Genomic DNA, 18,229 nt, shown 5'->3' on the forward strand with positions numbered 1-18,229 from the left:
ACTTGTACTCATATTTACCATGGCCACATTGTATAAAATCCTCATGATTGCCAGAAAGATACTGTCGTTTATAAATAAGGCAGGTGACTGGGGCAAATAGTTCATTTTTATATACTGTACATTCAACAAAAATATACTGTAAAAGCAACATGTTTTTGCTCCCATTTTTCATGAGCTGAACTCAAAAGATCTAAAACTTTTCCCACCGATAAATGATTGTCGGACAAACTTCTAAGGCGTTTCAGCATTCATTTCCTGAGCAGTTGTTGCAGTCTTCAATGGTGAAAATAGTCACTTTTACAAGTGGACTGTCTTTTGTATTACCCACTTTATTACAGCAGTCAATAATACAGCTCAATTTACAAAAAAACAAAGACCAGTTTATTCTCACCAAAGCTTGATACTTCATACAAAATTTCCATGATTATATACATTCAGCAGCAAATCACAACTGCACAATGATCAAACATGTTGGGTATAGGAATAATCTACACATAGATCCATCAGGCAGACAGGTGAAGTCAGACATGTTGTCCTACCTTCTATAAGTGGGAGGGATGCTTCAGTCTCTGCTGGCTTGTTTGCGCTGACTCAGGACCAGCTCACTTGTTTCTGTAGTACAAGAGGAACCTCTTCAGAGGCTCAGGCAGAGGCAGGCCCAGGATCCTCTCTCTCAGCACATTAATAGCAGGCTGGACTCGGAGAAGCTCTCCCGTCTCTTTCTCCTCCTCCTGCTCTTCTTCAGCCTCTTCTTCCACCATCTCTTCCTCCACCATGACCGCTCTTGATCCCCTACCCAACCTCCTGCTCCCTCTCATTTCTCTCCTCGCCTCCTCTTCATCCTCCATCCTCCCTCCCTGGTTGTTGTTGCTGTCCAGAGATGCAGGGCTCATACTGCTGCCGACGACCTGATGGGTGGCCAGGACGGGGGCGTTGCAGCGGCGTCGATGAACACGGCGGCGCTTGAAGCGAGGGCCGTACTTGTGTAGCCCGGCCACAGCCAGACCCCTGCCCACGCTGAAGGAGGAGCCACGGGTCTGTGATTGGCTTTCTCTATCTGTGGTCACTTGGAGAGTGTGTCGGATGCAGAAACGAGCGAGCTCCTGTAATGTCTGTACCTCATACTTTGCTGCAAAATTGAAAACCAAAGCAGAACAAAGAAGAGCGGAACATGTTAAGAGGAAGGAAGAGGGGCAGATATTTAACCAAAGTACAGTGGAGCCTCGGTTTTCGCCATTAATTCATACCAAAAGGTCAGATGAAGGCCAATTTTCACATAAGAAATAGTTTAAACCCAATTCATCCATTCCAGACACCCACAAATATTAACAAAAATACATTTTATACAGAACAATGATAGTTTTACATAAAGAAAACAAAGTGAAATATTTATAAATGAGGAACTTATTGTTGATGCGGACTTCCCGTACATCCTTTGGCCCCATGACAGGTTATTTAGCAGTTGCACTGAATAAAACATGCACGGACAGTAAGTCAGCAACGCATAGGATGCTTTGTTTGGGCACTTGATTTGATGAAATCAAAATTTGATCATATAAACAAATAAGTAAGTTTGATGACTATTTTCTGTTTCATCTTGAAGATATTTGTTGATATTGGTGTTGTAATCCCTGCACGGCACAGCAGTGAAACCCTGTCACTGTGAGTGGGGATACCCACAAGAATCAGGCTTTATCGTTGGTCGCATGTCTCGTGATTTATCGTGATTTTTAAACTTCCCCCTTCAATTTGGTAAAAGTGATGCTCAAATTCAACCCCTTCAAACAGAAGGATGCCAACATTAAACTGGAATAAAAGATATGTGGGATGATTATTGATTTATCAGTGCTCATGTGAACTTTCTCAAAATGCGACCATGCAAAAATACACTTTTTTGACTCGGAATTACTATAAAATGAATTAACGAATGAATTATGTTCAATATTTCAAGTTAATTAAGATAAAGTGAAAATGTATCAAATAGGAGTCCATTCTAATGCCTGCTAGAAAGTTGAAACTGCGGAGAAAGTTCACCATTCGGATTTCATAACAAGAAAAGGAAAGATTTGGAATAGTTCCCCCCCACCCCCACCCCACAGCTGTACGATTATAGAGACTTACGTAATGGGACAGCCTTGGGTTTGCCATTAATGTTGAGTTTGGGCAGCACTAGAGGAGCAAAGGACACTGAAATGATCTTTTTGGTCTCCCAGCTGTTTGGTCCTGTGCGAGTGATCTTGGTCAGCTGCAGAAAATAAAACAAGGGGAAGATTTACTTTCTTTAAGCCACTTAATTTATCATACGAGTGTGTTTTTTTAGATGAGCCATATGGAATAACTTCAACGGGCTGTCTCAGTTCACTAACCTTTTCCTCAAGAGGCATCACCAGAATGCCCCCAACCTTGATCAGGTTCTTCATGTAGTCCTCATGGTCCTTCTGCACCCCTGCCCCACAGTACACTCTGTCATACTGACGGCTCTCCGGCGGGATCTCCAGACAGTTGCCCACCACAAAGGATGGCTCGCAGAACTCAAATCTGCTCAGAGGCACAGCAACAACAACACAAAAAACCTCCATACACATGTGAACAAGTGGACAAGGGTCACGAACACACGGTCAGATACTCACTTGTCAAAACTGTCACTGGTTTTGATGAAGGAGTCGAGCTTCTGGTAGGCATATTCTATCACATCAGCATGTAACTCCACCCCATGATTCACTCCAAATGGTCCTGGAACAATTAACACACTACATTAAAGCCCCTGTCCACACGGAAACGTGCCTGGGATTGAAAACAATTCGCGTTCACACTGTGCTGGATTAGTAAATACATGGGAACGGGTCACTGGGTGAAGACGATATAATACGCAGACAGAACCATATGACACACCGAACTATAGAAGCAGAAAGAATGCATGTGCGTAAGTGTGTCGTCTTCCGCTTGTCTAGACTTACGACGAAATTGAGTCATTTTGGAGTATAAGTCAACAAAACATCAGGAGAGTATCGAATGGGGCGAGTCATGCCGGTCGAAGCTGCTGACTTGTTGGCTTCTGGTCACGTGACGTCATCGTTTTCAGAAAGTAGCGGTTTGCTTGTCTGCATGAAAACGACAAGCCAGCGTTATCAGAATTTCCCACTCTGGAAAAATAGCGTTTCAGGGCACCCACAACGCAGTTTCTGTGTGGACGAAAGGCTGAAACGATCAAATACTTTGCTGTTTTGACCTGAAAACGTTTCCGTGTGGACAGTCCCTTATATGCACTAACAATCAGTGGTGTGATGCATTTGTCCAGCCACTTGTTGCTAGGCAGCATTAATAGGGCTCAATCATAACTTCCCCATAGGCCAGTGGAAAAAACATGTCATGAAGAAAGTTTATTTACACTAGGGATTTGACTAAACATTCTGAATTGAAAATATGATCAAACAAATATTATATTCATATCAACTTCAGATAGTAGGGAAAAATACAAGAAAACCAAACAGAAAGTCATTTAATTGTCGCTAACTCTCTGGCTAACCTCTGGCTAACATTCATCACTTCCTGTTGTATGGAACGGACGCTCACGGAAAAGTTTTAAACCTTTTGCGACTTTTGGTGAATACGGTTCGTGATCACAACTTGTGATTACAACTCTGCAAGTGAGTGCTGAGACTTCTGCCTCAATTCGGACCTGCGAGTGGACTAAACTCACCAAAACAGACAGTTAGTTGGAGCCGACAGCTGTTAAAGGCAAGCTATCATGCTAGCCGCGGTTTGACTGCTGCACACGAAGCCAGATTTTAAAACATTGAGTTATCCTGTGGAGTTTTTTCCGGCCAACGAGGACTGGTGAGACACTGGTGAGATACTGGTGAGAGACAAACTCGCTGTTATAACGAATATTAATCACCGAAAGCATCACACCACAAGCCAACAGCTAACTGACGGCGTTGCTAAGCAACAGTAACACCGTCAAAGGCTCGAGGGAGAAGAAGCGGATCAAGCGGTGGCTCTAACAGTTCAGGTCGAAGTACTCCAGATTCAGTCAAATATATGGAAGATGTCGATCTAGAACTGACTCCTGAGACAACCGGAGGCGCTAGCCGTGTACCTCAACCGCCGCCGAGACCTGACAACGACGACACAGTTAATCAGATGAGACAACTGAGTGGAAATAAACATATAGAGACAGCGAGAGCCTTACACAAGATTAATGACCACGCAAAAAAGCAAGAAAGAAGCTTAACGGAAAAGTGTGAGGCTACCATTGCAAAAGTCCTGGGGGGTTTTGGAAAGCAGCTGCAGCTACTTGTAGAAAATTCCAACTCCACGCAAAGAGAAATTCAAGGTCTGAGAGAGGAAGTTCACGGTCTGAGAGGAGTCAATGGTGAGATGCAAAAAGAAATAGGGTCCCTAAGGAAGGAAGTTCAAGGTCTGAGAGGGGTCAGTGGTGAGACGCAAAAAGAAATTGGGTCACTAAAGAAGGAAGTTCAAGGTCAGAGAGCGGAGAATAAAGCTTTGCAAAATGATATGGGGTTATTAAGGAAGGAAATGCAATGTCTGAGAGTGGAAATAAAGAATTACAGGAAAGTAATGCAGCATTGAGAGCCACTCTCAATAAAGAATGTGAAGAAAAAGATAAAATCATTGAGCAGCTGAAAATTACCATAGATGACATGGATCGGAACACAAGAATGAATGACGTGATCGTAACGGGACTTCGAATCAAACCAAGGTCCTATGCCAGAGCAGTGGCGAATACTGATGAACCAGATGAAATGGATATCGCCTCAACGGAGCAACAAGTTGATTTTTGCAATCAAAGGAGGTGGATGTAGACATCCAATCTATTGATACTTGTATCCCACTTGTATCCATCATCCACATAAACAGCAGAAGCATGTATGCAAACGTTACTAACATAAAACAATATTTGAATCAATTCAAAGAACCTTTCAAAGTAATAGCGATCTCAGAAACTTGGATCAATGCCAACAAAGGAATGGACTTCGAGTTGGAAGGATATGAAATGATGTGTGCAACAATTCAAATGGAGGAGGTGTGGCTGTATACGTGGACAAACATCTGAACTACAAAATGGTAAAAAATGTCATATGTCATTGATAGCATTTTAGAATGTATAACAATTGAAATTTGTAAAGAAAAAAGCAAAAATGTGTTAAGTTGTGTGTCTAGAACTCCAAAGTCAAAGATTGGAATGTTTGAGGATTGGATTAAGACAACGTTTACAGACATACCGTAGGTCAAAAGGAAATTTTTATATGTGGAGACTTCAAAATTGACCTTTTGAACCCACACAAGTGCAAGGAAATAGACGACTTCACAGACACAATGTATAGCTTGAGTTTATATCCTAAAATCATTAGACCAAGCAGAATAACAGACCACTGTGCCACTCTTATCGATAATATATTCACCAATGACTTTGATAACAACACCATCAGTGGCCTGCTAATTAGTGACATCAGCGATCATCTTCCAGTGTTCACAATTTACAATGAACATTATAATAAAAGATATTTGGAGGCAAAAAAGTTTTCAAAGACTGCGTACAGAGGGCTGCATCTGCCTTCAGGAAAGGCCTAGAAGAACAAAGTTGGGAGAGGGTCTACAGTGCAAAAGATGTGGATGAAGCATATGACAACTTTCTAGGTACTTCTATGGAGCTCTACGATAAGAACTGTCCTTGGCAAGAAAAGTCCAAGAAGCAAAAGAAAAACAACCAGCCATGGATGACAAAAGGACTAAAAAAACGCCTGTAAGAAGAAGAACACATTATACAGGACATTCATCATTCAGCAAACTACAGCAGAACAAAGGTATAAGACTTAGAAAAATAAGCTGACAACTATTTTGAGAGTGTGTAAGAGGGAATATTATAGTCAGGTACTTGATAAAAACAAAAATAACATGAGAGCAACTTGTGGCATCTTAAATAGTGTTATAAAGAACAACGTTAAGAAAGCAGACTAGCCTCACTATTTCATGGTTGGAAACACTAACAGGAATGACATGAAGGACGTAGTTGAAATGTTCAATGACTATTTTGTAAATATTGGACCAAAACTGGAAGAAGAATTCCAAAACATGACACAATTGATGAATGTAATGATATTATTGATAGGAATCTGAATTCTATGTTTCTCACTGTTGTAACCAAAAAGGAGATCACTGATACTGTCAAACATTTTAAGGCAAAAACATCAACTGATTGTCATGGAATCAATTAAATGGAATGGGCAATGGAAAGGGAATGGAAACAATTAAAAGGGTCATCAATGAGACACGTTAACATATATTTGTAACTTATCTTTTCAGACTGGAATATTTCCAAGCAAAATGAAAACAGCCAAGGTGGTTCCAATTTTTTAAAAAGGAGACAAACACCAATTTACAAATTATCGACCAGTTTCCTTGTTACCACAATTCTCTAAAATTGTGGAGAAGCTATTTAATAATAGGTTGGACAAATTTATTAATACGAATGAATTATTCGCTATCAGTCAATATGGTTACAGAGCCAACATTTCAACTTCTATGGTACTGATCGAAATCACGGAGGAAATCACCACTGCTATAGACAACAGAAGATGTGCAGCCGCTGTATTTATGGATCTAACAAAAGCTTTCGATGCAATTAATCACAATATCTTAATTTCAAAATTAGAAAGGTACGGAATTAGAGGATTAGTTTTGAATTGGGTTAAAAGCTATCTAGCAAAGAGGAAACAATTTGTAAAGCTAGGAGAATATACATCTGGGAGTTTATACACCACGTGTGGAGTACCCCAGGAGTCCATATTGGGACCAAAACTGTTCAATTTGTATATCAACGACATCTGTAAAGTAACAAAGGACTTAAATTGGTCTTATTTGCGGATTATACTACCGCTTTTTGTTCTGGCGAAAGCACACAAGAACTCATTAAAAAGGTCAAGGATGAAATGGCTATATTAAAATCATGGCTTGACAGGAACAGATTATCCCTCAACATAAGTAAAACTAAAATAATGCTATTTGGAAATAGCAGAAGGGATATGTACAACGAAATACAAATTAACAGAGTGGAATTTGAAAAAGTGGAAGAATATAAATTCCTGGAGGTTCTAATAGACGAAAAAATGAGTTGGAAATCTCATATTAAAAATATACAACAAAAGGTGGCGAGAAATATGTCTATATGTGTTTAACTTTCTAACAGGCAGGCCCCAGTCAGTCAGAGTCCACAATCGCACATCCAGCTCAAGAATTGTGAGCACTGGAACCTCACAGGGGTGTGTGCTGAGTCCGCTCCTCTACACGCTCTTCACCTACGATTGCGTGGCCTCCCCAGAACAACACCAGCATCATTAAATTTGCGGATGACACTACAGTCATCGGACTGATCACTGGTGGTGTTGAAACATCATACAGAAGAGAGGTGGCGGACCTCATAGCTTGGTGTCATGATAACAATCTCCTTCTCAATACAGATAAGACTAAAGAGATGATCATCGACCCAAGATCAAGGGAAAAGGAGCCGCATAGACCCCTGTTTATTGATGAGACTGAGGTGGAGGGGGTGAAAACCGTCAAGTTCCTTGGCACACACATCAGTGAGGACCTCACCTGGTCTCACAGCACCCAACAAATTCTGAAGTCCCAAAGGAGACTGTACTTCCTGAGAAGACTGAGGAAATTTGGCATGTCCACCACAATCCTGAGTTGCTTCTACAGATGCACTATCAAAAGTGTCCTTACCGCCTCCATCACTGTTTGGTACGGTAACTGTACAACACGTGATAGGAAGGCACTCCAGCGGGTGATCAAGACCTCACAGAACATTGTTGGGGCAGCCCTCCCCTCACTGCAAGACATTTATAAATCTAGAGTCCTACGCAGAACACACAACCTCATCAAGGACAGCACACATCCACAACACTCACTATTCACACTCCTACCGTCAGGCAGACGCTACAGGAGTTTGAAGTCCAGGACCACAAGGCTGGCAAACAGCTTTTACCCACAGGCCATCAGGCTTCTCAACGAAGCACTCGCACACGCCGCACGCAACACACGCACACACTCATAGCACTTTATTTATTTATTTATTTGTATTATTTATCTGTATTAATGTCTCTTCTGTTGTTGTTGCTTAATTTATTGGTATTTATGTTTCTTATGTTCTTATTCTTTCTTGTGTTTTCTTTCTTTTCTTGAGAGAATGAACAGAATAAGAATTTCATTGCATAGTATAACTGCCTGTTTTACTATGCATATGACAATAAAACTCTTGAATCTTGAATCTATATTGAATGAAGCAAAATATGTTCTTGATCAAAAATCACTCCACACTGTGTACTGTTGCTTAGTATTACCATATTTAATGTATTGTGTGGAGAAATGGGGAAATAATTACAAAAGCAATCTTCACACACTCACTGTACTGCAAAAAAGATCGGTGAGGATCATTCATAATGAACATACATGAGAACATACATGAGAACATACAAACCCTTTTTTTAAAATCACATATTAAAATTTGCAGATTTTGTATTCTTTCAAACCGCTAAAATAATGCATAAAGTTAATAATAACTCGTTACTCAAAAACCTAATACAGTATTTTTCAATCAGAGAGGAGAAATATGATCTTAGACGAAAATTAAACTTAAAACATTTATACGCGAGAACTACGCTGAAAACACACAGCATTTCCGTGTGTGGAATTAAATTATGGAACGGATTGAGTAGGGAACTCAAACAATGTACAGAGATGAGCACATTCAAAAAACAATACAAGCAGTTGATGTTTGCTAAATACAAGGCAGAAGAGTCTTGATCATCACAACGATGTTCTGTCTGGTTCGTTTTTTTTTAAGGAAAAAAGTTTTTTATTCATATTTATTTATAGATATATATACACATTTTTTTTGTCTTACTGTTATTTATTATGTATTATTTTTCTGATTATCACAGAAAACATGACATGTAATGCAGGAAGTGAACAACAAGTGTTGTACTAGATGTGGAATAGATGGGGGGGTAGGATTAAATAAGCTCTGCTTCTTCCTACTCCTTTTGGACATGTGGAACTGTGAAAATGATTCATGAGATGTATTCCATTGTAACCTTCATGTTCAAATAAACTAAACCAAACCAAACCAAACCTGTGTAAACTCACTTTATTGTACGTTTGCAATCCTGAGTTGGAGGAATCTTTCTGAATGTTCTGAACTCCTGTTTACATCCCAGTGTGGTACTGGGCAGAATAATGCTTCCTGGAAGAAGCGTGCCATACTGTAGTGTGGATGTAGCTCTACTTCCCACAGCTGAAATCATGTTGTTCTTCTTTAGACCAGGGGTCCTCAAAATAGGAAACTTTCAGGCACAATGATTAAAAACAACAAAAAAAAAAAAAACACTTAACTACATCACATTTTATGTAAATGCACACCATTTTGGAAATATGGGCCATTGTTTTGATCAAATAATAGCATAGTTACAAATCACACAGTTTTTGCATGTTTATGTTGTTTTGTTTCATTGTGTTATGGTGAGCTGCGACTCGTCTACTTCATTTGATGGTCCTTGAACGCACCATAGTTGTGTGCATGTGCTAACTTGACAAACTACTACAGTCAAACCTGTCTTAGCGGCCACCTTTATAGAAGGGTCACCTGCCTATAGCAGCCACTGAAAAATCCCCCGCAGCAAATTTACATGTTATAGACCCTGTGTATAGCAGTCACCTGTCCCAACGTGGCCAGCAGCCACCCATTTTGTCTCCCTTGGTCAATACCTGACTGCATATAGCGGCCAAATTACCAACTCAAGTAGAAGCTTCATGCACGAAAAAGTTTCGTTTTTCAATCAATGAAGCCGTCGTGTGTAGACTTTAATTACTGAGTCCCAGCTCAGTCACAATCACTCACAAGATCCACACAAACTGTCAGTTGTTCCACATAAAAAAGCCGTCTTCTTTTGAGCTTGCTATTTCCTGGTCAAACACCGCAAATTAGGCTGGGAACAGGACGTGCTCCCAGCGACGCTACAATACAAAAAAAAACATACGCTAGCATGCATGCGGCAGCGCGAGCAAAACTGAGTTCGGTTGTACTTAATTGAAGTATTTTAGAATGTACTCACGTTATTTTTCATCAATCCTCATCCACAAATCCATCAAAGTCCTCATCTTCTGTATTCGACACACAAAAAGCCGTCTTCTTTTCGGTTCGCTACTAGTCTGTTAACTTGTCAGTGTTATTCAGCTCCGAAGCAAAGAAGGAAACTTCTCCTGTTTCTTCTGCCAACTTTATTTATTGAACGCGGCCACCAGACAGCAGCTCAGAACACACACATCTCTCAGCATCGTCTCTCCTTCCTGCTTGCCCACAAGGCAAAGGTTAAACAAGCCCCACTACATAGCTGTCCCGGCAATGCCTGTAAGAAATGACACCGTTTATTTCCTGGTGTGCACTGGTCAATACAGTAATGCCGCTTGTTGTGGGGAAGGAGAGACTCACGTCACCGATGCACTTTAATGGCTTTATTAACAGCGGAGAACACTGCAGGACTTTACATCCACGCCAACATAAACACACTTCCCAACTCTCTCCAAACTCACAGCTAGCACTGAGCCTAGCTCTCCTGCTCGGGACGCCCACCGTCACTTCCCGTCACTTCCTGATGAACTAAAGCTGTAATGACACTCTGCCGTATAAAAAGTAAAATATAAAAAACAAGCGTAAGACATTACTAGCACAGCTTTGTTCTGTGGGTCGTGGATATATTCTATCAGTTATTATTAAGCCTCTAGCTTCCTTTTAGTAAGTAAAAACCTTGGCTATGATTGCACTACATTGTCATGTAGACCTACAAAGTACACTTGGAAGAACAAGAGGTGACTAAATGTATTGCAACTGATGTGAAACTGATGAGGGGTAGGATTAAATAAGCTTTGCTTCTTCCTACTCCTTTTTGGACATGCAAAATTGTGAATTGTACTATGTGATGTGCTACTGTTTGACTCATATGCATGTTCAGGATGAATTAAAACCATGAACCATGAACCATGATAATAACAAGCCTAGTAGTGCTGTACAACTTTTATCCGCAGTCCGCAGTGCCCTCTACTGGTCAACATTATTATTATTTTTTTCCCCCCTTTTTTTTCTTTTTTTTCCTCTACTGGTCAACATTCAAACTGGACGCCAACCTGTCTGTATAGGCCACCTGTCTACAGCGGCCACTTTTGCAGACTCCCTCTAGTGGCCGCTATAGACAAGTTTGACTGTATACTGTATTTTTGTCTTCTTTCTTTCATCTCATATTTGGTCCCAAATGCTGACACTATGTGGGAATGCATAAAGGTAAAGTTTGACGACGTTATTGAGGGCTAACGTGCTAATTTGGTTTGGTGCACAACCTCAAGTTAACACTGCCTGTTACCACACATATCAAACAGTGACGTTATAATCTTTTCTCTGAAAAACAAACTCCAGGGTCAAACTGGTGAATGGTGGGTCTGTATTCACGTTGTTCTTTTAATTTAATGTTGTTTCTGTTTTAGTTCTACACAATACATAATAAATAAATAGAATTAGATTGCTATAATGTACAAACCGCCCCCACCGCCTCGGCCTGCTTGCGGTTTGTGGGAACACAAACCCATCCGTGGGTCCAAAAAGTTGGAGACCACTGGTTTAGACCGCAAAGTAGTTGAGAATGAATCCACAGCATCCCTGCTGGGTGCAACAAAGTAGTGGACTCCATTGCTTCACGTGATTAATCAACCATCAATTCCACACAGTTGACAGAATTGTTAACAACCGATTACGACGCCCATGCTTAAAATACATGAAATAGCCTCACAACCGAGTGCCTCCTTTGCATTTAATATTCACAGTTCCTTTCTGCATTTACAATGTTGCCTCATTCACATGAAAATGGCATGCTTGTTCATTCAGGAAAATATTCTTAACCGCCTACCCAGTATGAGGCCCACCATGGTGCTGAGATAGCCCGTCCCGCTGCCAAGGTTAAGGAAGGAGAGACGAGGGTGGAGGTCCAAGGCCTCCATCACCTCTGAGTAGATACATGGAGCTGACAGGTGAATGTTCCCATGTCGCCAGGCCAAGTCCTAATACCAAGAAAACACAGGTAAGCCCGCTTGTCCTTGTTTAACATCAGCAATGTAATGTATGATAATATAATGTAACGTTGTCACACTATTTACATAATAGACACATCTATCCTCCCACTTAAATTAAACCAGATCAGGTCTGACTTCTCTACAGCGTAACTGAACAATTTAATTCAGTGGAAACATGGCTTATGTGTACAAACATGACCCTGCAATGATGTCACGCCGAATATGGAACACTAACCCAGAAATTAAAGTTGTCTAACTGGTGGTTGTCCTCTTTGCTCACCTTGTAGGCGTTCTCCCTGTATTCGTCGAGGTAATAGTCGGCGCGATCAATGGCACGAAAAGCCCGCTCTACCAGGTCTGAGCGGATGTAATAAGCCTCCTTCAGGTTGTCAATCAGGTCATCATTGTCCTCCCCGGCACTCACAGCTCCGCCCATGATGCCTGAAGATGGAGAGAAACCAAGTTACTGCAGTTTACTGTCCACAGTTAGCAAGGTCTCCGAGGCAAATCCCTCGTCAACAAAGGTATGAGTTTACATCACAATTGCAAACAGCACGAGAGACTTTCATTTCTTTAGAGATGTTTTTCCTCAGAGGTTAACCTCTGTGATTAGCACACTAAATCAAATTTAAAGCTTCACCATCACCAGCTGAAATACAGACCAAAGTGTGGTTTTTCACTCTTAACAGTGCTATGCTGTTTTCTCTTTTCTGTAGTCAACAAATGCGGTGCTTTTAATCTGGAGCCCTTGAAATCCTGCTTTTGGCAGCGCAGCTAGGTGTGAATGCAGCCTTTGTGGTTCAGAGTGGTGTTAAAAACAGCAGCAGAGGCCTGGACAACAGGACAAAGATCACAGGGTGCACTGGTTGACTACAAAGCCGTAAAAGAACACATAGAAATAAACGTGCCCTCCTGTTGATTCCACATTTGTAGTGGATGCATACGGGTAGTGAAGAACAACAGAATAAGCATCAATCATCTACTATCCATTTATAGACTGCAGCGCTGAGAAACTATATCTCCCGTGACATCATATTATTGGAGAGGCCACAGAGAGGCGCTGTGGCACATTTCGCTAGCACAGTATTTGGTTTAGTAGGCTAGTAGGAGACCCACTTCCTGCAAAACACTGTCATTTGCGTCCTTCATTCGCTTTTCTTATGAATATGTCTTAATTAACGCACTGTTATTTAAGTGGCCTTTATTTCATTGCATACGCACGACTTCCGCTGCAATTTGAGTCATGCAGTCGAGCTAAGACTGTACATCTATATTGAAGCTCTCAGTAACCAAACCAACCCACACGGGTTGAACAGTACACATAATCTTCACAACCGACTGTAATTCAATGGGAATTTCAAAAGAAGCACAAGTAACCAGCGAAAAGAAAATGAGAGACACGAACAGGCACAGCATGATGGTATCAAATGACAAAGCATGTTAGGTTATACCTTAACGAACCGCTGATGGATCTTGTCTGTGACTGTGCTTTCCTTTGTGACCAGCCTCCTGTTGTTTCGGGGATCCAGTCAGTAACACACCACTGCCGGATGTAAACATTGGGCCAGCTGACGCTCTGACGTCACACGTACAGCACGTACAGCGCAGACGTTTCCGGATTTAACGTCTCGAGCAGAGCCCATTCATTTGGCGCATTCGTTTTGGTCGTAATTGTCAGCCGTCCCGCGTCATATCGTACAATTGCTTTGTTCCCCCTCTTCTTTCCGCTCTTCTTTCTTCGTAGTTAAACAGCACTAGTCACTGTCGAATGTGAGCTTTCTGTCCATTCTACTCCGCTATTCATTCCGGGTGAGCTGGAAGTTGAGCGGCTTTGCATTAGTCACGTGAACAAATCACATGTGTGATGCGGCCAATCAGAGGGTGACATACGCTACACGGAAACAAATTCTCCATCGGTATTATTATCTCAGAAAATGGAAAAGCAATAAAATCTTCACGCATTCTGCAGAAAAAATATGGGTTCACTGTGCGGTGAATCGGTGTAAAAGCAATGTACTCCGTTTTTCCTTCATTTAAATGAAGGAAATTCTGAGACAGCCATTGTTTGATGTCATGTAGGCAGCTATGGAGGGGATCTAGTGCGTTCTTGTCACTGAGCATTACTGGTAGGTAGAGCTGTACATCACAGGCATAAAAATGAAAATGGATATTGTGTCTGGAGATGATTGGTTTTAATGGTAGCATGTATAGTGAAAATAAGGTAGGCCCAAGGATGGAACCCTGGGGCACGCCAGAGGAGAGGGGAGTGGTCGTGCAGTAAAAGTCATTGATCATTACTGAAAAAGACCTGTTAAACCATTTAAGCACAGAGCCACGTCAGCCAACACAGTGTTCCAGGCGGGAGCTGAGGACGGAGTGGTCCACAGTATCAAAAGCAGCTATAAGGTCTAAAAACACCCGGACAACAGAGTCCTTAACGTCAAGGGCTGTGAGGATGTCATTGTGTACTTTCAATAACGCATATTCTGTGCTGTGACGGATTCTAGAGGCCGACTGAAATTTGTTAGCAACATTGTGGATAGACAAATATGACTGGAGTTGTGAGAAGACAAGTTTCTCCTTGACCTTGGACAGGAAGGGCAGATGTGAAATTGGACGGAAGTTGGACAGAGTTGATGGGTGTATGTTCAGTTTTTTGAGAAGTGGTCTAACTACAGCTTGCTTAAGGGGACAATACCCAGCCTGAAGCAGCCGTTCGTAAAAACAACAAGGCTGGGACCAATGGGATCTATAACCTCCTTCATTATTCTTGCAGAGATAACGTCAAGGGGGCAGTTGGTGGGGTTTAACTGTTGACTGATTTTTTTAAGTAGAGATTGGCTCAAAGTTTTCAAAAGTGTGTTTTACAGGGGAGTCAGGCAGACCAGCAGTTGAGACCTTTGGAATAGATTGTCTGACTGTTGCGACCTCCGAAAAAAAAATGGTTGAAATGTAGTAGTAGTAGTACTTTATTAATCCCACAGCAGGGAAATTCATCTGTTACAGCAGCAAGCAAGATACACAAGTATGTACACAAGTCAAGAATGCATAGTCATAGACAATGCATGCAATGCATAGACATAGTGAAATACAAAATGGTTCAGGTGTTGTAGAGCCTGATAGCGGTCGGTATGAAGGACCTGCGGAACCTCTCCTTCTTACACCGTGGGTGTAACAGTCTGCTGCTGAAGGAGCTGCCCAGGGAAACAACAGTATTACAACAACAAATGTATTACATTTGTGTTCAGAAACATCATTAAAAACAGCAGTGACAGGGTTAATGACAGAATTAATGGTGCTAAATAACACTCTGGGGCGATGGCTATGGCTCGAGATGATGTTTGATAAGTATTTAGCTTTTGCTTCCTTCACACAAACAATACATTTATAACAGTTCAATGGATAAATATGATTTTTTATTTTCCGTTATCATTATTTGTTGTTTTGTTCTTCACGACGACTCCGCTGACTACATTTTCATCCAACTACAACCCCTTTTGAATGTAACAAAGCCTCTGAGACTGATTCAAGCTCAACAGAATGAAGGTGATGCAATTAATGCATGAGAATAAAAAGATTAATAAAACAGATGCAGGAAGTCAAACAGACACATACTAAGGAAATGATTCCAAAGACAGCACTATAGGGATCATAAGGCTGGTTTATACACAGTAGTCAATTAAGATTCAAAACGCTTGAATCTTGAATATTAATTGACTATGTGTTGAGCACAATCACCATTTTACAGACAGAAAAACCATGGCCCTAATGCAGAGTAACCACCAGCAATTTCAAGGCGGCCTGGCCACCTTTTTATGTCAAATGTTTGTATGAAGTGAAATTATGTTGTCATGTTTGGGATTGGATATGATCCATGTTGTCATCCATGAGTGAAAATGTGTGTTTCTTATAATAGGAATCATACATCTCACATGAATAATGCATTTTTGTCGATATAAATAATGAACGTTGAGTATGCATAATTTGACTGTCAGGTCTGTGGTTCACTAGGAAAGCCCTAATATTACAAATTGTCAATGTTTACCTTTCTAGCTTATTTTCCAGCAGAGGTCAGTAGTGTTCAACATAAAAGCAGCATGTAATTGCATGCCAATAACAACTCAAAGCTCCCATTTTGTTGAGGGCAGTGTCCTTTGTCTTGCTGCTCGATGGTCTATGAACACCGTGTTGTTGTCATGGAAGAAGTCTCGAGTAAAAAAAAAGTTAGCTTTGAAACAAAAGTGTAGGCAGTGCATGCACGCTTCCTTTTTACTTCACCCCATTTATGTTTATTTTACAGCAGCTCGCCACATGTGACGGTGCTTCAGGCTGTGTCCCATACTGCCGCTCCGTCTGCCGCCTCTAAATATTATTTATAAAATAGGATTGATTAAATTCGATATATTTTTTCTATCATTATCTTATATTATTTAAATATTCGTTATAAAATATAAACTATATTTATTGAGAAATCTTCTTTATTATATAATTGATACGTTTTTGGCCATGGACGGTCCAAATAGGTCTCAGATAGGTCTGCTTGAGTATTAATTATGCGTCAAACTACTGATTTCCCTTCCGATCCGATTCTGAGTAAAATTCAGGCTCGTTACCGATCAGATACTGATACTTGTGCAAATACACTTAATGTGTCTGGTAAATTTTGAAAAGTAGCGTGTTTCAAATCATTGCATAAGCAATACAAGTCATCACAGCAATTTACTTATTTTAAACTCTGAAAGTATGTTGAGGTACTGCATGAGTTATGATATAGCCAAGCTAATGTACAACAGAATTAACAGGACAAAACGTATCAAATGTGTCAAAACGGTGGTTTAAACAATAAAAAGAAAATAAGTACAGTAACAAACCACTATAAGAATGGAAGACTTTTTCACAATTCACACATGGCTCCGCTTACGATCGGCCATCATTGATCACTGATTGACTGAGCAGTGTGCCACTTATCAGGGCAGAAGAAAACGTACTTCCCACCAACCGCATATAATTTAGACGAGATTTCAATAATTTGGCTGCTTTCCACTCTTAACTTCCTGTTAATGATATACAGTGGTGTAAAAAGGTATTTGCCCACTTCCTGATTTCTTATTTTTATGCATGTTTGTCACACTTATATGTTTCAGATCATCAAACAAATCGAAATGTTAGTCAATGACAACACAACTGAACACAAAATGCGGCTTTTAAATGAAACTTTTTATGATTAAGGGAGAAAATAATCCCAATCTACATGGCCCTGTGTGGAAAAAGTGATTGGTTCCCTGTTAAAACATAACCGTGATTAATTGAGATCTATCAGTCTGGAAAACGTTGTAAAGCCATTTCTAAAGCTTTGGGACTCCAGCGAACCACAGTGAGAGCCATTATCCACAAATGGTGAAAACATGGAACAGTGGTGAACCTCCCCAGGAGTGGCCGGTCAACCAAAATTACCCAAGAGCGCAGCGATGACTCATCCAAGAGGTCACAAAAGTCCCCACAATAACATCCGAAGAACTGGAGGCCTCACTTGCCTCAGTTAAGGTCAGTGTTCATGACTCCACCATAAGAAAGACACTGGGCAAAAATGGCCTGCATGTGAGTTCCAAGATGAAAACCGCTGCTGAACATGCTGTGGCATGACCTTAAAAAGGTGCTTCATGCTGGAAAACCCTCCAATGTGGCTGAATGACAACAATTCTGCAAAGATGAGTGGGCCAGAATTCCTCCACAGCGCTGGAAGAGACTATTGGATTTAGGGGGCAATCACTTTTTCACACAAGGTGGAATTTTTTCTCCCTTAATCATAAAAAGTTACATTTAAAAACTACACTTTGTGTTTAGTTGTGTTGTCATTGACTGACATTTAAATTTGTTTGATGATCTGAGACATTCAAGTGTGACAAACATGCAAAATAATAAGACATCAGGAAGGGGGCAAACACTTTTTCACACTACTGTACATCACCTGAAGCTCCAGTGTTCCACTGAATGAAAAAGCACCCCAGATCATGATGGACCCCCCCTCCACTGTGCCGGGTAGAAAACATCTCAGGTGGGATCTCCTTGTCATGCCAGTAACGTTGGA

General features: G+C 40.9%; 1 protein-coding gene across 1 annotated transcript; it reads right to left on the reverse strand.

Moving 5' to 3' along the window:
- Positions 1-201: 201 nt before the first annotated feature.
- Positions 202-13,973, reverse strand: LOC129181867 (protein-L-isoaspartate O-methyltransferase domain-containing protein 2). Its single transcript, XM_054777584.1, has 7 exons — positions 13,593-13,973; positions 12,422-12,582; positions 11,979-12,129; positions 2,631-2,733; positions 2,367-2,538; positions 2,122-2,245; positions 202-1,129 (listed from the first exon to the last, which is right to left on the reverse strand). The coding sequence occupies exons 2-7, from the start codon at positions 12,575-12,577 to the stop codon at positions 603-605; spliced, it is 1,233 nt and encodes a 410-aa protein (XP_054633559.1). The 5' UTR covers positions 12,578-12,582; positions 13,593-13,973; the 3' UTR covers positions 202-602.
- Between the last annotated feature and the right edge of the window lie 4,256 nt (positions 13,974-18,229).

This window comes from Dunckerocampus dactyliophorus, chromosome 1 (assembly GCF_027744805.1).
Source record: "Dunckerocampus dactyliophorus isolate RoL2022-P2 chromosome 1, RoL_Ddac_1.1, whole genome shotgun sequence".
NCBI lineage: Eukaryota > Metazoa > Chordata > Actinopteri > Syngnathiformes > Syngnathidae > Dunckerocampus > Dunckerocampus dactyliophorus.